Source organism: Balaenoptera acutorostrata, chromosome 1 (assembly GCF_949987535.1).
Source record: "Balaenoptera acutorostrata chromosome 1, mBalAcu1.1, whole genome shotgun sequence".
Taxonomy (NCBI): Eukaryota; Metazoa; Chordata; class Mammalia; order Artiodactyla; family Balaenopteridae; genus Balaenoptera; species Balaenoptera acutorostrata.
This window is the reverse complement of record NC_080064.1, coordinates 20,814,840-20,835,577: the sequence shown is the minus strand read 5'-3', so window position 1 is coordinate 20,835,577 and position 20,738 is coordinate 20,814,840. Positions and strand designations below refer to the sequence as shown.

At 56.9% G+C, this 20,738-nt stretch overlaps 2 protein-coding genes across 2 annotated transcripts; one reads left to right on the top strand and one right to left on the bottom strand.

Moving 5' to 3' along the window:
- Nucleotides 1-470: 470 nt before the first annotated feature.
- On the bottom strand, nucleotides 471-999 carry LOC103000272 (NADH dehydrogenase [ubiquinone] 1 alpha subcomplex subunit 12-like). Its single transcript, XM_057556620.1, has one exon. It carries the CDS (start codon nucleotides 986-988, stop codon nucleotides 551-553), a length of 438 nt encoding a protein of 145 aa, XP_057412603.1. The 5' UTR covers nucleotides 989-999; the 3' UTR covers nucleotides 471-550.
- A 680-nt stretch (nucleotides 1,000-1,679) lies between these two features.
- Nucleotides 1,680-20,307, top strand: UBXN11 (UBX domain protein 11). Its single transcript, XM_057554888.1, has 14 exons — nucleotides 1,680-1,786; nucleotides 2,528-2,556; nucleotides 3,130-3,228; nucleotides 5,671-5,771; nucleotides 6,219-6,273; nucleotides 6,743-6,819; nucleotides 8,750-8,858; nucleotides 16,656-16,870; nucleotides 17,168-17,245; nucleotides 18,207-18,324; nucleotides 18,449-18,552; nucleotides 19,782-19,855; nucleotides 19,930-20,070; nucleotides 20,151-20,307. The coding sequence occupies exons 1-14, from the start codon at nucleotides 1,716-1,718 to the stop codon at nucleotides 20,305-20,307; spliced, it is 1,428 nt and encodes a 475-aa protein (XP_057410871.1). The 5' UTR covers nucleotides 1,680-1,715.
- Nucleotides 20,308-20,738: the final 431 nt, after the last annotated feature.

Sequence of the window (20,738 nt, the reverse complement as noted above, 5' to 3'; positions counted from 1 at the left end):
GCAGGAACCGGGCAGGCTGGGGGCAGGTTTGGGAGGCTGGATGCTGGATGATGGGGATCAGGAAACTCTGGGCCTTGTCCTTGGAGGGCACCTCTGAGAAAGGGGCGGGACATGAGTCCCAAACTCCAGAATAAAGACCAAGGGAGCTGCCTCCTGGTGATGCAGGTCCCCTTGCTGGGCAGATTCAGGGGCTGGTGGAGGCCAGTGCCACACGTTTCCAAAGTGGAACGAAAGATTTGATTCAAGCCCTGATGGAGGTCGTTTGATTCTTCGATTTCTAGATATTAGCCACGTGATATTTAATTCACTGAATAGAGTAGTGACCGTTAATTGCATCCCTGATGATCATTCATCTTTCCAGAAGGAAGAGGACAGGAAGGGAAATCAACATTTATGAGGACCTTCTATGTGCCAATAACAGCAGCAGCCACAATTCACATTTTTTTTTTTTTGCTTAATCAAATAACTTTAATCAAGTTAACAGTAAGCAGCAGAAGTACAATTACAGGAAAAGCTCCATATTTTACATGTAAATTGTTTTTCATTGTCTTTACTTGTAAGGTGTTGAAGGTGGGACCCACTCCTCAATCTTCTTTCTAGTGGTGGAATAAGGTACGTATTGTTGTGGAGTGCCACTCACGTTGAATTTATGGTTTGTCCAAATGAATTTACGGGCAATAGGTGGTTTTGTTGTTGGAGGATCATCAGTCATAGAGTGAAGCCAACGATGCCATTCAGGGGGCACCATGCTTCCATCCACATCCCAGAATGTGTTTTTGCCATTCATTTCAGTAGTATATATAACCCATCGGTGATGGCCAAAAAACTGCTTGTTGTCTTCGTAGTATTTGTTTCCATATTTTTCTTCCCCCACTAATGTGCCAACCCTCACATCATTTGCCCTGAAGAAAACCCGTAGATAGCCGTGGAGGCCGCCGTGGCCGCGGACCTGCTGCAGCCCGCGCTTCAGGACCTGCAGCAACTCCATCTTGTCCCGCAGGCCCCCCACAATTCACATTTTTAAGTAATTCCTTTGAGCATGGCGCTGGGCTAGGTGCTTTATGTGTGTTACCCCTACCTGGCTGGCACTATTACCATCCCCACTTTACGCTAAAGGAAACTGAGGCACAGGCTATACTGGAATGGCAGAACCTATCCAGAGTCTGGGCTCTTGACCTCCGTGCCATGCGGGGTGTCTTGGTAGAATCCTGCCTTGGGGTTGCCCCTCTCTGGCTCTGAGAAGTTGGAGGTGGCACCTGGTTCTGGTAGAAGGGGAAGGGACACCTGGGCGTGATGACCAGCTCCTTGGTAGATAGACAAAAGCCCCAGACCTGCTGGGTAGTCTTGTGCCAAGGCTTGAAGTCCGGGGAAGTCCCAGTCTTCCGGCCCACCTCTGCACCCCATCCCACCCCCATCGCCCTTTCCCAAGCACTGCTAGGCCAGAGACCTCCAAGAGCAGAGCAGAGAGCTGGATATCCAGCGGAGCAGGTGGACGTCAAGCATAGGGATCCTGAGGCCAGGCTGCCTCCAGAAACTTCTGCAGAGGCAGTGGGAAGAAGTGAGGGGTGCCGCCCCCTGGACAGTGCTCCCTCCTGGGGAAAGTCGCCAGGGCAGAGGAAGTTTCAGGCCGCTCCCTGGTCCTGAGTGACTGTCCCCAAGGGCTGACTTCTTTCTTCTCAGGGAGTTCCTGACAGCTAGAGACTAGGAGTAGAATTATGAGCTCACCTTTGGCCTCCCTTGGCAAGACCCGGCGAGTGCCTCTGCATTCGGAGCCTGTGAGTCCGGGGTAAGGAGCCGGCCTCGTGGGATCTTTGTGTCCATGCCCCTGCCTGCTCCCGGCCCCTCCCATGGACTAGGAGACTGACTCCTAGTGTCCTGGGGAAAACGATAAGAAGTTATGTATCTCTCTCCGACCACCTTATCTTTCTCGAACCTTCTTCTGGGAGGCTCTCCATGTGCCTAAGCACACACTGGGCTGTGCCATTTAGTGAGGTGGCTCAGCAGCCATCTGTTTATTCATTGCTCATGAATTAGTCTTCAAACACTGATGGCCCACCTGTTCCAGGCCCGGCCACATGCTGGGCTCTCAGTGAAGAGAATCCTGTTTGTCCATCTATCAGTTTCATCTTTTCAAAGCATTTTTTACCTCTCTCCTTGCTCTTCTGAACCCCACTTTGAGTCATTTGCATCATGGCCAAGGAAGTCCAGAGAGGTTAAGTGACAGGCCTGGAGTCCTGCAGCCATTTCAGAGCAGAGCTGGGGCTGGGCTCCTGGGCTTGGGGACTCTTGTAATCTTCTCTCCAAGGCTCTGCCCTTCAGCTCTTCCCCATCCTTCTTTGTTGGGAGGAGTCGGACACCCTGAAGCCTGCCCCTTGGCTCACCCCTGGGCCGGGATGGGATTTGGGGGTGGATGTCCTCAGGAGACACCTTCTTTAGGATTGATGGGGGACCTGGTGCCAGAGCCTCCCCCGATGGCAATCCAGGGGGTTCTAACTTGTCTTCCTTCTCCTTCCTGCCCCATTCCCAGGAGGCGAGGGATAAAAATTTACGGAAGTGGTAAGTGTGGGCTCTGCCCTCGTGTCCTCCTCATGTCCTTGCAGTTGGGCGGATGGAGAGAAAGAGCATGATGAACTCCCATCAGCCAGAGTGGCTGGCCAACTGCGGGGCTATCTGCAGCTCTCGGATTTGGACACCCCACACCCTTAGTGGAGATATCATCACTAACATTTGAACCCCTCCACTCACTGTGGGGTTGGCCGTGAGGGGGCAGACCCCAGCCCTCCTTCTCCGACAGCCACCTGTAGCCCGTTACAGCCTTTTCTCCCTGAAGCCCAGTCCTCATGTTGCTGCCCTGCCTCCTGCAGGCTCAGACCTTTGCATCCCAGCCCCCCTTTAGCCCCCAGCGTGGTGCTGGCATTGGCCACCCAGGTCCCCCCAGGGAGCCAGGTTGGGAGAACTCCAAGAAGAGGCCTGTTCTGGTTGGATCCTTGCTCTCCAGCCTCCCAAGTTTTCTATCCTCATATGCTGGGGGGACAGAGAACAGGCTGCTTCATCTTGACCAGGGCCCAGGGCCCCCGTTTCGCCTGGGCTTCAGCCCCAGAGCGGTGACCTGGGCATCCCTGTCTGCAGAAGATGAGGTGGACGTGCTGAAGGACGCGCACGGCTCAGAAGAAAGGATCTCTGTTCCTTCCTGCTATGGTGGCATAGGTGCCCCTGTGAGTAGACAAGGTGAGCGCAGAGGCCCGAAGGGGTCTGTGTCCCTGGCAGCAGGAGCAGCCCCGGGGAAAGGGAGGCCCTGAGAGGCATGGCACCTTCTCCCACCTGCTGGGTCAGAGGCAGCTGCTTCTACTCCTGGCTGACTGTGGCCCTGGGCCTGCACCCCAGACCTGTTCAGAGCCTGGCTTGGCGTAAAGCCACACACAGGTCCGGCCGTTAGCTCAGGAGGTCTGGCAAAGCCCCAGGGCGGGCTGTAGCTGGCACCTCTGGAGTACACCTGGCTGGAATCCCCATCAAGAGTGATGTCAGTGGCTCTAGGATTCAGGGTCCAAGAGGAATGAAGGGCCTGGGGGTGAAGTTCAGCCTCCGGGTATCTGCTTCTTGCTTCCGCAGGGCTCTGGACAAGGCCCAAGTCCCCTAGACAGTCCCCCTAGCCTGACCCACACCATCTGCAAAGGGCTGTGGCAACACTGCAATAGTGGAGGTGCCCAAAGTAGGCTGGGGCTCATTGGGGCGGCTTCCCAGAGGAGGTAGGACTGAGCAGTCCTGGGCACGGGAGATGTGTGGGCCGGCAGGGTGAGCTGTGGGGAGCACTGGGCAGGGGCAGGGTCTGAGCTGGGAGTCTGGGGGTGCTGGGGATGAGGTTAGAGTTTCCCACTAGCTGTGATATCTTGGGTGAGCAGCTTCCTGTCTCTCTGTCTCCGTTTCCTCCTGTGTGAAGTGGGAATGGGAGGAGGTGATCCTCCACCGAATGCCCCCTCCGCTGTACAGATCGGGAGGGGGTTGAGGTGGAAAAGGAGACCGGAAGAGCCCGGCCCCACAGCCATTCGGTCACAAAGCCAGGGTCTCCATCACCCCAGGGGGGACGCTTTCAACAGCAACCACGGCAACTGGCTGTTCCCCAGGTCTCTCTGCCTCTCCCCCGCCACCACCCCTCAGCCCACTCTCAGCCAGGGGCTGCCCCTGCCAAGCTCACAGTCAAGGACTTGCTTGTCCTGTCTCACTTCTCTGCTGGGAAACATTCCACACGGTTCCCTGCTCCCTCTTCTCAGAACACCCCGGGCTCTTGGCCTCCATAACACAGCCTCCCTGCTGTCCTCCTGCCCCCTAGGCTCTTCCCTCTCGGCTCCCTGCCAGCTCCAGCTTTTCCATGTGACGTTCCTCCTTCCTGGGATCTCCTCTCTCTCTCCGCTCCGCCTCAGACACGTGCTGTCGTCTGTGTGCTGACAGTTCCCAAATGTCTATATATCAGTTAAGAAGCTTTTGACTAAAGTCAACGAAAACCCTGATTCAACCAAGGAACATCAGGGGGCTTTATTATCCCACATACCAAGAAGTCCTAGGGAGACAGCTCAAAGACCTTGTCAGAAGCTCAGGTTTCTCCACCTTTCCACTGAACCATCCTTGGGCCTGTCAGCTCCACATGGTCGCGTGGTTACAGCTACATTTCCGGCTTCACACAGAGAGAGACAACATCCAGGGGAAGAAGGGGGCCTGTTTCTTCCCATGTCTCTCTCTTGCTTTCTTTCACAAATGTTTTAACTTGAAAATTTGTCAGCAAACAGAAAAGTTGAAATAATGGTACAGCAAACACCCATACGTCCTCAGCCTAGATTCAACAGTTAGTGACATCTTGCCATATTTGCTTTCTATCCATATACACATATGTTATGAACACAAGTGTATTTTTTGGATGAGCCATTTAGAAATCAGCTGCAGATATCATGACATTTCAGCTCTAAATACTTCCCTTTGCATCTTCTAGGAGTAAGGAAGTATGTAACCATGATGCCGTGATCACACCTAAGAATATGAACAATTCAGTAACTCTCTCTAACATCCCAGTGTTCCAAAATATCTCTCATAGCTTTCCCCGCCCCCCCAGATTTAGGTTCTAATTGAGGGTCATGCACTGCATTTGATTGTTATCCTTGTTTAGAGCAGAATCCCTGCCTATTTTAAAAAATGACACTTTTTGAAGAGTCCAGGCTACTTGTCCCGCAGGATGTCCCCTGTAGTGATTTGTCCGGTGGTGTTTAACTTGCTCCTCTATCCACCGTATTTCCTGTGAATTAGGGGTGAGATTAGAGGTGTGAATCAACTGAGAGTGAACTTTTTTTTTTTTTTAATATTTATTGGAGTATAGTTGCTTCAAGGGTGAACTTTTTGACAGTGTTTCAAGGTGATGTAACCCGTATGTTGTACCACTCCCTCGTATATACATCTTCAGTGCATTACAGAATCTCTGTGCCTCAGTTTCCCAAAACAGTTCATTTCCTCAGAAAAGCTGACATATGAAAAGTGTGCAGAACTGTCCCCATTATCTCGGTGGCAGCTGTTGTTACCACCCTCATTGCCGCTGCTGGGGAGCCCGCTCCCTGTCCCCCTCCCCTGGACCCCCATACCTCAGCCTCAGCTCAAGGCCCGGGCTCTAGGACTTTGTCTGGTTGGCAGTCCCTGTGTACCACGACTCGGAGTTGATGGCCGCCATGGCGAGGAAAGTGCGGGACCTGGAGCGGCAGGTGAAGGCCCAGGCGGATGAGATGCTTTCCAAGGTGGGGCCCCAGTGGGGAGAGGGCCAGGGTCTGGTCTGAGGGATGGAAGGGCCTGGGCTGGGGAGGCCAGTGAGGCTACTATTGCAATAGGCCATGGTGGATGGGTTCTAGAACCATCTCCCTGACCAAACCGCCCAACTCGAGGGCCAGGTCTGGCCTGGGACTGACCTGGGTCCCTGTGACCTAAGCAGAGAGGCTAGGGGTCTTCTCCACATCTGAGCAAGGCCTGTAGACCTCAGATTGGGTGGCAGCAGTGGCTGCTGAGTGCTGGGCACTTGGGGGTGCCCACCCCCTGCCCCCACCTCAGTGGGACCACAAGGGCCATCTGAGCACCGGAGCAGCACCAGAGCGGGGCAGGGGCTTTAAGCCGGGTCTTCCCATCTGGAAGGGGCTCCCTTGGGCTCTGGGAACCACCAGGTCTGCTCCCCTCCTGCCTCGTTGCTGCAGGATCGGAAGATACGGGCCTTGGAGGAGCTGGTGGAGACCCTCCAAGAGCACCAGGGTAAGAGGCCCTCTCTGTGGGCTGGTCAGCCCCCCTTTGTACCCCTTGGGCCGGCGACCTCTGGGTATCAGGGCTGCAAGAGCATCAAGCTGAGTCCTGTGGTGGGGTCTGGGCAGTGGAGCCCAGAGGGGAGCTGTGACACCCAGGGCGGTGCCCTTCTGTGTGGGACTGAGTCCCCCGAGCGCAGCCCTAGCCCAGCCCTGAGCACAGGGCCTGCCATCCAAAGCCTGGAGGAAAGGCAGCCCCCTCAGGAGCCTCGCTCGGGTGGGGTGGCGGCCTCCCGAGAGTCAGGGCGTCCCCTCTCAAGGTCAGGGCGAGAGGCCAAGAGGTGCTTCTCCGGGGATCCCTCGAGTTCTCGTGGAGCAGCTTCTCCAGATGACCCTCAGGCCAAAGCTCTTGTCATGGCCGGAAGTGGCCTGGCAGCCTCCGTGCCGGGGGCACTGGAACCCCTCCCCGTCTTTTCCTGAAGGCACGGTGACCCTGCAGCGGCAGGAGGAGCTGGAGACCATGTGCGCGCAACTGCAGCGGCAGGTCGGGGAGATGGAGGTGAGGGAGGTGCCGGCCCCAGGCTGTCTGCCCCCAGGGACTGGGTCAGAGCCCACCTCTCTGGGGTCCCCTCACCGCACATCCCACACAGGGGCCCGGGGCACCCCTCACCCCGTTTCAGGCTTGGGCTAGCCCCTCCCCCTTCCTCAGTGTCGTCTTCAACTACTCTCCCCTCCAGCTACGGGGACCTGCCTCTGCTTCTTTGACCACAAAAAGCTCTTTCCCACCTCAGGACCTTGGTCCGTGTTGTTCCTTCCACCTGAAATTGCTTTTTCTACCTTCCCCTGGCGAGTTTTCACTGATCCTCAGTCTCAAGTCAAGGTGGGAGCCCTTTCCCAGGGGACCCCCTTCACCTCTGACCAGGGCAGGTTCTCCATCCTGGGCTTTCTTATACCACATCTCTCTTCCTCTGGGGACCGTGGACTCCACGAGGGAATGAGGGAGGGACCACTTTTCTCCTGTTCGTTGCTGCGCGCCCAGGACCTGGCAGGGGCCTGGTCATGCGTGTTTACTGCATTGGTCATGGCCATTCCCTGCCTCTGGACATGGCATCTCACTCACCCAGTGTCACCTTTCTTGCCCTCGTTCACACAGCAAGGCTTGAACTGGAGGGACCCCAAGCTCAAGGGAGGGTCCTAGACATGCATACATCCTCAGGGACCCCAATGCCTCACCGGCCCCACCAGAAGCTCCTCCTGGGGTCTAACCTCTCCCTCTCCACACAGAGTTGGTTTCCAAAGCCCCAACCTAATTTAAGACCACAGACGCAAACCCCCAAGCAGCAGCTGCAGCTGAGGGCCCTTCCCACCCAGGCCTGTTCATACCCAGGGCTGTGGGTAAACAGCTGCTCCCTGAGCGGCCTGCCAGGACTGCCGGCAGCCCGTGGGGCTTCTCTGAGCAGCTGCCACAGGAGTGAGGGCTGCCCCCTCAGGGCAGAGGGCACTGGGGCTCCCACATTCACGTTGTTCACGCATTTATTGCTTCATTAATTTAGCAAACTCAGACAAAATATCTCCTGTGCGCCCGGCACCCTGCCGGACACTGGGATGCAGACAGGGTCCCTGCCCTCGTGGCACTGACAGTCTAGAGGGGACAGACACATAAACAAGTACACAGGAAGAGACACAAGTACGGAGTATGGTGAAATATTTAAAAGGGTAACACATTAGAGACTAGCTGGGACATGGGCCACTCCCTGCCTTGGGAGGTGGGAGCAGGGAGGCATGACTGTTTGGGCCAAGTTCATTTTGAGATGCCTGTTGGACATCTAAGTGTAGGTGGCTAGAAATTTGAAACTGAAAAGGAAGAACATATGTTGCAAGAGATGAAGGCAGAAGTGTGCCCGCTGGGTTAGGCAGCGGGCAGGTTGCTGATGGCTGCTCGTAAGCAGTTGCAGTGAGCTGTGGAGATGGAGGCCGGGCTGGAGTGGGTTGAGGGAAGGAGTGGAGATGAGGAAGCAGCAACAGGAAGCACAGACAACTCAGAAGTTTTCCTGTGGCAAAGGCGCTGGGAGGCCAGCCCTAGAGAGGCCACATGCGGGACATGTGGGTGGACATGTCCTCTCAGACCTGCAGAGCAGGTGTCCCTTCCTCTCCTCCCACTTGGGCCAGACCCACGTGGCTCCCTGCCGCCATAATGGCTGACTTAAGTGAGTTCCTACTTGTGCCAGGCCCTGTGCTAAGGACATGACGTGAATTACCTTAGTGAGTGCTCACAAGCTGCATTTTACAAGGAGAAGCCTGAGGCTCTGGGAGGTGAGGTGGCTTCCCAAGGCCACAGCCAGGAAGTGGCCAAGACCCCTGGGCCCATTGCCTCTATCCAGTCGGCTGGGAGCTGAGGCCTGAGGCTGGGGGCTGGGCTGCTGCCACCTTTTCTCCTGGAAGGGGCTGAGCTGACAGCGCCCCAACATCTCCCTCTTCTCTCCCCACAGCGGTTCCTCGGTGACTACGGCCTGCAGTGGGTGGGCGAGCCCATGGATGAGGAGGACTTGGAGGATGGCGAGAGGGACTGGATGACAGCCAAGAAGTTCTGGAAGCCAGGTAGAGTCGGGGTCCAGCCCGGCCCCTCCTGCAAAGGGAATTCCCCTACAGCTCCCGATGGCCCACAGCTGTCCAGAGGCCAGCTCATTCATGCCCCTCCTCCCAGCACAAGGTGCCCCAAGGCCTCCCACACCTTGCCACTGACACAGGGGCAGGACGGAAAGGCTTCAGCCTCCATCCCTGACCACCTAACCCTAGACTCTGCTTGCTTATCTTTCTAAGGCTCCAGGGACCCAGGGATACAAAACGTAACAAGACCTCATTTGTCTCAGGCACCATAGTTTACAAAATGTCACCCATTCAAAAGCTGTGGCCTTTAGAAGCAATCCCCCTGCTTTGGAAGCTGCCCCTCAGTCCAAGGGCTCAGGCCCCTCTGTGGACTCCCTTTCCAGGTTCATTTGTAGCAAACTATTGAAATCTACCTGCATCTCTGGGCCTCCACCACATTTTATTTTTAACTCAACTGCTAATATCCCAGGGGATGCACTCCAGAGATTTGGGGCCATAGAACTGGCTACTTCCTTTATATATATATATATATATTTTTTTTTTTTTGGCTGCATTGGGTCTTCGTTGCTGCGCGTGGGCTTTCTCTACTTGTGTTGCGGCGAGCGGGGACTACTCTTCGATGCTGTGCATGGGCTTCTGATTGTCGTGGCTTCTCTTGTTGTGGAGCACGGGCTCTGTGGCAGGAGGGCTTCAGTAGTTGTGGCTCGCGGGCTCAGTAGTTGTGGCTCGCAGATTCAAGAGCTCAGGCTCAGTAGTTGTGGCCCATGGGCTTAGTTGCTCCGCGGCACGTGGAATCTTCCCAGACCAGGGATCGAACCCGTGTTCTCTGCATTGGCAGGCAGAGTCTTTTTTTTTTTTTTTTAAAGATTGATTGATTGATTGATTGATTGATTGCTATGTTGGGCCTTCGTTTCTGTGCTAGGGCTTTCTCTAGTTGTGGCAAGCGGGGGCCACTCTTCATCACGGTGCGCGGGCCTCTCACTATCGTGGCCTCTCCTGTTGCGGAGCACAGGCTCCAGACGCGCAGGCTCAGTAGTTGTGGCTCACGGGCCTAGTTGCTCTGCGGCATGTGGGATCTTCCCAGACCAGGGCTCGAACCCATGTCCCCTGCATTAGCAGGCAGATTCTCTACCGCTACGCCGCCAGGGAAGCCCCGGCAGGCAGATTCTTAACCACTGCGCCACCAGGGAAGTCCCAGAACTGGCCACTTCTGAAAGCTGGGTCCATTCTCTTCAAAGAATGGAGGTCGTTGCCTGGAAGGTAGTTCTCCAGGCTCTGTTGGTCACACCTGGGTCCTCATCTCCACCGCCTAGCCCAGGTGTGACTTGGGTACTCGAGTTCCATTCTCTGAGCCTCCAGTTCCTCATCAGTAGATGGGGGTGTATTCTTTCCCATGGAGTTACTAGGAGTCAGTGGGTTGGATGCAGGACCTAGCACTGACCTCACATGTCATCAGCCCCACAAGTGGGAGCTCTCATTGTTTTCCACGGTCAGAAGGCAGTGGCAGTCTCACGGGAACATGAGCTTGGCTCCCGGGGGACTGTTTGGAAGACAACTGTACTTTCTTAATTTCATAAGTTTCCCGCTGGGTAAAAACCCAGACTGAAAACATGAGAGTCCCACCTGCTGCACTTTGGCTAGATCCCCCTAAATCTCAGGGGAAAACCCCCTCACCCTTGTTTCAAAAGCATCACTTCCCATTTGCACCATATTTGCCACTTTTCAAGCATTTTCACAAATAGCCTTGTCACGGGCCAGGGGTTATTCCATTTTACAGATGGGGAAACTGAGGCACTTAAGCAGTCTGAAGACTGTTGAGTGAAGGGGGCAAGACTTAAGGCTGGGAGCCCCCTGGGAGACGATTACAGTCATCCAGGCCGAAGATGAGATGATGCCCAGCATAAGGGTGATACTGGTGGGGCTGGTGAGAAGGGGCAGAGCAGAGAGATTCAGGAGGGGAATCCATGGCCTTGGCGATTGCTCGAACATTAGGGAGGGGGTGGGAGGAACCTGGGATGACCCTGGGAAGCACGGCTGTCGGGGAAGATGCCCAGTCCATTTGGGACACGGCAAAGCTGGGGAGCTGTGTGGCCCCCGGGCCATGCCAAGAGCTGCACCCTGGGCTGAGTGCTATGGGAAGTTCTCCCTGGGTGAGAGGTGAGACCCTGGCAGGCATCTGCCAGAAGCTGTAAGAATGTCCCTTCCTGGGGTCTAGGGCCAGAGGCCTGCCAGCACTGCGGACACACACACACGCACGCACGCACGCGCACATGCACACCGCCCCTGTGTGGTGAGCTGGGCTCAGGCCTCATGTGGCCTTGCTGACTAGTTGGAGGGCAGACTTCCTTCTGGCCGGTGCGGGCCTCCCTGCTCCTTTGGGGAAGGGGTGAGACCAGACAGCTGGTTTCTGGACCTGGTTCTGTGGATTCTACCCTCTCCTCCCAAAAAGAGAGCAGCCCCCAACTGCTCTGTGTTGTTTGTTTTTGCTCAGAGTACGGCTGTTCTAAAGCCACTTGTTCTAAAGCCTGGCCACAAGCTCCTGATTTGTGTCTTTTTTCTTCTTTTGCCTTTTGATTCTTCAACATGGAGGGGCCTCAGTTTAGCTCTTCTGACAGATGAACAACATGTTTTTCATTTCTAGCAGTTTTTCCTCCTGGGACTGCCCCCCCCCCCTTTCCTGGCTTTTCCCCTTCCTCTCCCTATGGCCTTGTCCCCAGGTGCCAACTTGCTCCTGCCCCAAGGGCCCTTGGGTCCATGAAGCCAGCCTCTGGCTGACCCTGATGCTCTGGCTTGTTTCTCTGGCTCTCCCTCTGTTGGGTACCACTCCCCACAGGCCCTGGGGCAGCAGGCCAGTGGACTGGTGAGCTGGGGCATCTGTATTAGGCAGACTGGGGCTGATTCAAACATTCTAGGGCCTGGGACTCTTGCCTTAGGGAGGAGGGTCAGTTGGGCCCATGAAGGGGCTCAGGGGAGAGGAAGCCTCGCAAGGGCTTGGCCTCAGGCAAGATCATTCACCCCTTCCCACCAGTATGTTGAGTAGCAAACAGGATGCCGTGCCAGGTGCTTCAGGGTATGCGGAGACATGAAAGGGACAGTTCAGGCTCTGGTCCTACCACCTTCGGGTCAGGTGTTGAGCCTCAGGGCTGAGAGCTCCAGCCAACTCTGAGCTCTCCCCCCTCCTCCCCCCTTCGCCTCTGAGCTCCTCACTCCCCCCACCCCTCATCAAGTCCCTGCCCTCTCTCTACATCTCCCCCTCCCCGTCCCAGCACCCACCTCCCCAACCCTTTTCCCCAAGCCCAGGCTCCGGCATCTGTGTGGGAGCCTCTTCCCTCCCCTGCTCAGGAAGCCAGCCTGACTCCTCCATGGGCTGTCCCTGGGCTGCCCTTGAGCCCCTGGAACTGGCCTGGCCTAGACCCCAGGCAGGCTGGGCTCCTCCCACCTGCCCTCCCACCAGCTCGGGCCTGTGCTGTGTCCTCCAAGTGCCCTGCCCCCTTTTCTCCCCTCCTGTGAAGCTCAGCTCAGACCCCACCTGCTCTAGCACATGTGCGTGGAGTGCCTGCTCGGCGCCAGGCGCTGTGCCGCCCTGCAGCTGCCCCGGGCGCGTGGTTAGGGGCTCTGCGTTGCAGTGAAAGCCTTAAAGGCTCTGGCTGAAGGGGGGGCCTGGGTCAGATCGTACCCTGTGTGGGGAACCTGCCTCACCTCTGAGTCCACATCCTCATCTGTGAAGTGAGGAGACGGTACGATTGACCCCTAGGCCCTGAATTGAGAGCACTGAACACCACAGTGTGGAGTATGTGGAGTGTTCTCTCAGGCTGACATGCGGTCGGTGAATGATGACCGTGTCCATTTACTGCTCCGCCCCTGCTGTGCTCCAGAGTGCCAGCACAGGGCTCGACCCGAAGGCCAGGGCACATGCGCATGCAGGTGATTGGCAGGCATTGCCTGGGTGCCCTTGGCCTGGATGGTCAGAGCCCGCTGGGACGATCCTCTGTACAGGAGGAGGTGGGGACAAGCAGCGTGATGATCAAAGCAAGGGCCAGAGAAGTCAGCTCCTGCCGAGTCGCAGGCTGGCTGTGGCCCTGGCGGTGACCAGACTCTCGGAGCCCGTTTTCTCTCCGCCGGCTCCTCGGAAGAGCAGAGTGAATGTAGGTGAAGTCCCCAGAGCAGGGCCTGGCGTGCAGGTGTGTGGAAATAGTGGCTCTGTTTCCTTTCAACAGCCTTCGCCTGCGGTGCTGGGACGGGCCTGCTGGGGCGCGTCGGGTGCTGCCGGGATTTCACGGCAGCAGGTTGTCCTCCCAGTGAGGGTGCGAGGGGCCAGCCCAGGGCAGGCTCACCACTCACCTGTGCTAGGGGCAGGGTCTGGCCCTCCTCTGGGCCCTGCAGCCCCACGGTGGCACTTAACACATGCCACTGTCACTTTCTGTCACCCTGTCTACTTCATTCAAGTATGAGCCTGAGGAGGGCAGGACTCTGGGCATGGGCGTGGCCATGCTGCTCAGGGCCTGGCAGAGCACGGGCACTGCGGACATACTTGCTGGATGGCGGGGTGGTGGGGTGGAGGGACGGATCCAGTGCTTCTTGAGCACCCACTCTGTGTCAGGCCCAGGGCTGGATGCTCTTGCCTGTGTTCAAGGAGTGACCGGTGTAGCTGGAGAGACAAATAAGCAAACAAAATGACACCAGCCTGTGATCAGGGTCAGGAGTGGCCCCAAGGGCTCCAGAAACCCAGGAGGAACAGAGGCCCAGGCTCAGGGGCAGGGGCTCCGGGCAAGGCTTCTCCAAGGAGGTAGTGAGAGAGCGCCTGAGCCCTGTGATGATCAAGAGGGTGGGGTGTTAGTGACAACAGCTCTGTCTGCCAGGCACTTCCTGTGAGCCTCACAGCAACCCTGGAAAGTGGGGCTGTTATTGTCTTCATTTTATAGAAGAGGAAGCTGAGGCCCAGAGATGTTGGCCCATGTGCCCGGGGTCACACAGCTTGGAAGTGGTAGCCCGGGCTGTAGGGCTTCAGAGTGTGAGCGGGGGAGCTTGTTGAGGGCAGGCTGGGGAGCCAGGGCTCTGAGGGTCTTGGGAGTTGGGCCAAGGAGCTTGGACTTGATCTCCATGCCTCTTCACTCCCCTTTTAAATAAAATCATGGGCTCTCAGAAGTTGGATGAGGCCTCAGAGATGATCTCCCTGCACCGTACCCCTCCTTGGAAAGGAACCCCAGTGAGCAGTATCTGAAGAATCGACACTGAGAGGCAGCCTGTGTGGTCACTGAGGACAGAGGCTTAGAGTCACCTGGGCCCTGCAAGCTGCGTGACCTGGGGCATGTCACCTTACAAGGCCCAATTTCCTCATCTGTAAAATGGGAGAAGGAAGACCTGCCTCTTGGTGCCTGACACATAGTAAATGCTGAGTCATCATCACAGTCAGTTCACCCCTGGATCTTGCGGGCAGGATGAAAATTTCTATTATCTACCCATTCCCTGGAAAAGAAAGCTGCGGCTCAGAGAGGAAATGCCTCACTTGACCTCTGACCTGCCTCATCCCATGTGACGTGGCTGCACGGGCCAGGCTTCTGTTGAGCACTCCCGGCTGTGAGAATAAGGCTCTTCCTTCCTTACTGCAGTTCCTTCTCCCCGGCGCCTTATCTCACCTCCATTCTGCTGCATCTGATACCTGCCAGGCCCACCCTGCTTTCACTTCTCCACCCCCGAGCCCTGGCTGAGAGCCTTCGGGGCTGATTTTCTCGGCCAACTTTTCTTTTCTCTTTCATTGCTTCTTGGCATCCTCCCCTGGGTTTCCACCTGCCCCTTCCCCTGTCGACGAGTCAGCTCCCTGAAAAAGCCCAGGCCCCAGGAGGCAGCTGGATTAGCAGTCCGCGCTCGCATCTGAGTCGTCCTATTGGCTGTGCTTTGTGGCCTGCCTTGGCCAAGTCATGTGACTTTCTAGGCCTCACTTTCCCATCTGTAAGAATATAGGGATGGGGGCAGGTGTTGAAAGTGATGAGCTTTTCTATTGTTATTTTTAGGTTTACCTAGGTGTTCTGAAAGTAGTTAGTTAGTTGTTAAAGGAAAATAGTGTCTTGAGATTGTTCTGGCTCATACCAGGGATATCCAGGATGGTCTGTGAGTTTTTCTTGGGACTCTCAGGGACTCCAGGGGACCCCAGGAAGAGGGGGGCGCAGGTGCAGCCCCTGCAGCAGTAGGAGATGTAGGTGAGAAGGGAAGGCCAGCTGGGGCCTACCGTTTCAGCAGCCACAAAGGCAACAGGAAACAGGGCCGCCCACATCTGTACTTCCCCGGTATAGCCACTGCACCACTGTGGGGAAAGGAATTGGGTCCCCAGAGTCCTGACCCACATCCTGCCTCAGCCTGGCTGTCCTGGTGAAAAACAGCTTCCAAGAAGGCCCAGAAAGTCACCAGTGTTTTATAGGGTTACACCCTAGTAGATGACTTAGTTCGGGGCCAGATCCCTTCAGGACTGAGAACAAGCTGCGGGCCTGTCCCCCACCAGCATCCCACCTGCCCTGTATTCTTTCTGCTCTGGCATCTGTCTTGGCTGTCTCCATTACCCCACCTGCACCCCGTGAACCTTATGAACAGCTCTATGGACAACACATTTTTCAGAAGAGGAGGCCAGGGGCTTCCCTGGTGGCGCAGTGGTTGAGAATCTGCCTGCCAATGCAGGGGGCACGGGTTCGAGCCCTGGTCTGGGAAGATCCCACATGCCGCGGAGCAACTAGGCCCGTGAGCCACAACTACTGAGCCTGCGCGTCTGGAGCCTGTGTTCCGCAACAAGAGAGGCCGCGATAGTGAGAGGCCCGCGCACCGTGATGAAGAGTGGCCCCCGCTCACCGCAACTAGAGAAAGCCCTCGCACAGAAACGAAGACCCAACACAGCCAAAAATAAACAAATAAATTAATTAATTAAAAAAAAAAAGAAGAGGAGGCCAAATACATGTGCAACCCAAGGTCTCCCATGTCTGTTCTGTCCAGCAGGTGTCCCGACCCTCACCTCTCTCTCCTGATGGTGCAGATGGGTGGAAAAACAGACTCCAGGGTCAATCCCCTCTTCTAACTTGCCAAGTGGCCTGAGGCAAATCATTTTTCATCTCTGTGGGCCTGTTTCCTCATGTGTAAAATGGAGATAAATAACCCCTGCTGCGTGGCCTCTGGGTTGGCCTGAGGTCCATTTGTGTACGGTAGAGCTGGTAACAATAACTAACACAGACAGATGCTTGTTGGAATTCTTACGTGGTCATCTTGGACCCTCACAGCCATCCTGGTCCTATCATCATCCCCTTCTAGAAGAGAATGCTGTGGTGCAGAGCGTTAAATGACTTGACCAAGGTCACACAGGTAGAAGTGGAGGAGCTGGAATTTGAGCCCAGACAGCTGGGAACTCTGCACTGTGCCTTTCAGCTGCTAACCCAGTGCCTGGCATATCTGATCTGGGATCTGCTCCTGCTCCTGCCACTTACTGTGTGTGTCCCCTAGGCCAGCCATTAACCTCTAACCCTTAGTTTCCTAATATGGAAAGTGGGGATGTTTATAGTCCCTACAGCATAGGGTTGGTATGAAGAAAGGATGGGATAATAGCTGTTAAACCCCTAGCACAAAGTAAATGCTCACTAAAAGACAGCTATTATTATTATCTAGTGTTAGCTGTCCTTCCTCCTCCCCAGGTGGTCACTTAAGGAGATGCTAAGGCCCCTGCCCAGCATGGGAGGGGGCTGTGGAAGCCAGGGATCTGGAGCACACAGCAGCCGTGAAGAGAGGCTCATGGGTGTCACTCCTCTTTGCCAGGGGACTCACTGGTACCCCCCCAGGTGGACTTTGACAGGCTGCTGGCTAGCCTGAAGGATCTCAGTGAGCTGGCGGTAGACAGTGACACCCAGCTGACACCAGTGCCCAGCAGAGTGCCACACTGTGTCCTTGAGCCCATCCCACTGAAGCTCTACCGGAATGGCATCGTGATGTTCGATGGGCCCTTCCGGCCCTTCCATGATCCCTCCACACAGGTAGGAGTGACGGGGAGGGGAGACAGGCCTGTGCACCCTCAAGCCACCGTGGTGGCCCACCCCCTGCTCACCATTAGTTGGAGATGATGGGCCCAGCTCACCCCCAGCACCCAGGCTCATGCAGAACCTCCAGAACCGCCCCCCCTAACCATGTCCTGGGACTCTGTTTCCAGAGTCTGATCCAGGGAGTAATTGGCCCCATGATCCCGGGGCCCAGAGCCTGCCATCTAGACAGGAAGCAGGGTGTAGGGCACCGCACAGGTCCAGCCAAGCCTCACTCTACCTCTCCCCCTGCAGCGCTGCCTCCGAGACATATTGGATGGCTTCTTCCCGTCAGAGCTCCAGCGGCTGTACCCTGACGGGGTCCCCTTTAAGGTGATGGGCTCTCCTCAAACCACTCACTCCCAGTGTGGGGATTTTGGAGGGGGTGGGAATGCTTCCTCAGGCATCACCTAGGGGCACTGCCCCACCTCAGAGACCCCAGTCTGATGACCTCCAGAAGGAGGGTGAGCCTGAAACGGGGCTGGGAAGGGAGCAGGGAGGCTGCCGTGGCCATACTTGCTGCATCAGCAGTGGGGAAAGCAGGTAGCTGAACGGCAGGCAGTGCCCCCTTCTGGCATCCTGAAAGCAGAGCCCTCAGCTGCGTGGGACCACTGCCCCTCCTCCCCAGCATTCAGGACACCTGGACAGCCTGGGGAACGTGAGGAGTCCATGCAAAAGTGGCCTGGCTCCCCGCAGAGGCTCCTGGAGCCTCCTGGTTGGGGTGGAAGGCAGTGCCGTTGGGGGCAAACGTTGGGACTAAAGGACTTGAGATGGAGCCGGCCCCCTGCTATGGGGGCAGTTGCAGTGAGATGAGGGTGCTGTGATGGGAGCACATGAGGCTGTGTCCCAGAGGGTGGTGCGTTAGTTCCACAGTGAGGGCGTGTGAGGGAGTGTGTGCCACCATGGCTTGGAAAATAGCGTGAGTCACGACCAGGGGTGTTTGAGATAGTTCATGCCAAGCAGGGCTTTGCCCTCTCCTAACATCCTCGTCCCGCCCCTCCTGGTCTGCTCCCGAGAGGAACTCTGTGAGGAGGATGTCAGTACTGTGGCGCCAGCTGGCGTGATGAGGGGAGCTTGCAGGAAGAGCAGGGCTCAGGTGGGTGGGAGCAGCATGAACTGCATGCAGCTCTCCTGCTCTTTCCCAGGGCCTCAGTTTCCTCATCTGTAAAATGGGGTTTGCATCAGACCATCCCTTGGGCCTATGCCTGGGGCCTCTGTTTGGGCAAGTAGGGGTGGGCATGGAGCCCAGGGCTGAAGAGCTGTGCCAGCCGCTGTTTCCCTTCCTTCTTGCCAGGTGAGTGACCTGCGCAATCAAGTCTACCCAGAGAATGGGCTGGACGCGTTCCCAGGCGAGAGCCGAGTGGTAGGCTGGCAGAGGATTCGAAAGCCCTTGGACAGGATGGAGCACCCAGGTGAGCTCGGCCCTGAGGCTGAGCCAGGTGGTGGGGACACTGTGCAGGACAAGCTCCAGGTAGCCTCCTCCACCATCACACACAGTCTCTGCCCCAGCCAAGGCTCCCAGTGCCCTCTCTGCAGGCTCCACGATGACCGCCGAGAAGTTTCTGAACAGGCTGCCCAAATTTGTGATCCGACAAGGCGAGGTGATTGACATTCGAGGTCCCATCCGGGACACCCTGAAGGTGAGGCCAGCCCTGGCTCCCCCAGCCTTATTGGCGGGGTTGGGGGGGTGGGGGGAGGCGGGCTTTACCATCAACCCTGGCCCAGCCTACCAGAGCAGCGGCTTATCTGGAGGCTCAGGCTTGAGGGCCCCTGAGGATGGCCTGGATGGAGAGATGAGTTCCTCAGAGCTGTTCCCCTGTCTCCTGGAAACGATGGAGCTGGTGAGCTCTCAGGACTGTCTCCTGGTCTCTCAGAGCTGGGACCAGAGAGCAGCTGGCCAACGCAGGAGTGTGGCTGTAAGAGTGGGAAAGTCAGGGGAGTCTAAGTTGGGGGTGAGCCCAAGTTCAGGCCACCCTCTACCGAAATACACCTTCCTGGCCTTCACAGGACTCATCCTCCTCTCTCCTCACTCACTATCCTGCTACTCCTCTCTCGTCTCCACCTGTGAAAGATACCAAACCCGTTTCCCAGAACTCTGCCTTCACCACACATGGCCAAGTCCTGTCAGATCTGTCTGTCCCCAGAACTGCTCCCGAATCCATCTCTTCTCTCCATTCCCGCTGCCCACCATCCTAGCCTAGGCTCCAGAGTGTCTTCCAGACAACTGCAGTGGCCCCTCACTGGCCTCCCACCTCCACTCCTGCCCTGCCAGCCATCCTCCCCCAGCAGCCTCTGTGCTTTTTTAAAAATGCAAATTGGATCTTGGCTCTTCCCTGTTGAAACCCTCCAGTGGTTCTTAGGTAAGGCCTGTCATTCCTTTCTGGTCCTCTTCCCACCTCTAACCTTTTCTTTCTTCCAGTCCAACCTGATTCCCAGCTTCAGCCACATGAATGCTGATACTTTCTCAAATATATCACCTCTTCTCAGAAGTCTTCCCTGACCTATGCTGTCTGGAATATCCTTGCCCCCCATTCCATTTCTAAGGACTCCTCTTCATCCTTCAGTCACAGCTCAGGTGTCATTTCCCCAGGGAAGTCTTCCCTGACCCATGCTAGGTTAGGCACCCAGCCTGGTCACTGTGTGGGGTTCTGTCTCCCCAACTAGAATGAGGGAAGGGAATGATGGGGCCACCTCCCAAAGCTTCCGTTCTGTTTCCTCTCCTTGGGCCCCCGTTTACACAGAATACCCCCTCCCCCTTTGGCTCACTGGTCTCATCCATCCCTGGTCAGGAGAAGTCCCCTGTAGGGGTTGGGGGGAGGGTGTGACTGGCAGGGCCCAGGGCTCTGTCCACTCCATCGATGCCTTCCAGAACTGCTGCCCATTGCGTGTCCGGATCCAGGAGATCGTGGTGGAGACGCCTGCCTTGACTGCTGAGCGTGAGAGGTGAGGGCAGAGTGGAGAGGTGAGGACCCTGGGACTGGGCTACCAGGGGGTATTGACGGCCTCTGGGTCCGCAGGAGCCAGGAGTCTCCGGAGTTGCCCGCGCCCGCACTCTCCACGCTGCGCATCAAGTCTGAGAATGGTGAGCAGGCCTTCCTGCTGATGATGCGGCCGGAGGACACAGTCGGTGATGTGCGCACCCTGCTTGCACAGGCCAGGTGGGCGCGGGGCTCAGCTGGCGGCCGCAGCGGGGCTCTGGCCCCACGACCCGGCCTGATTCGTTCTTCCCTGTCCCCAGGGCCGTGGAGGCCACCACCTTCGAGATCTTCAGTACGTTCCCGCCCACAGTCTACCACAATGACGCTCTCACGCTGCAGGCCGCGGGCCTGGTGCCCAACGCCACGCTGCTGCTTCGGGTGCGCCGGGCTCCGCCGCCCGCCCCCGGCCCCGAATAAAGCGCCCACCCCGACACCGGCTGCTCTGCGAGGCTCTCTTGGCAGGGCAGCCCAGCAGCATTAGCTCCGCCGAGGAGGGGGCGGCGCCGAGCCGCCCCTCTGTAACTCGAGCCCCAGCTGGCGGGCCTGGCCGCTGGGTCTTTGTCCTCTAGGTTCCTCTTTCTGCCCAGAAGGGCTAAGCTGCTCCAGGGGAGAGAGGGCCCGCCCCAGCCCAGCACCTCATGTGCCAGCGTGCAGATCCCTGCGCACAGACCCGTGCGCACAGACACGCGCAGAGCCACAAGCACGTGGGGACACTTCAACACTATGCACCAAAGCCACTGTCCCAACGCTGGCAGAACTGCATCTGGGCACCCACTTCCATAACACACCCACACCTAGCCGAGCTGTTGGGACACAGGCAGGTGGCCACGAGGCACAACCACATTACT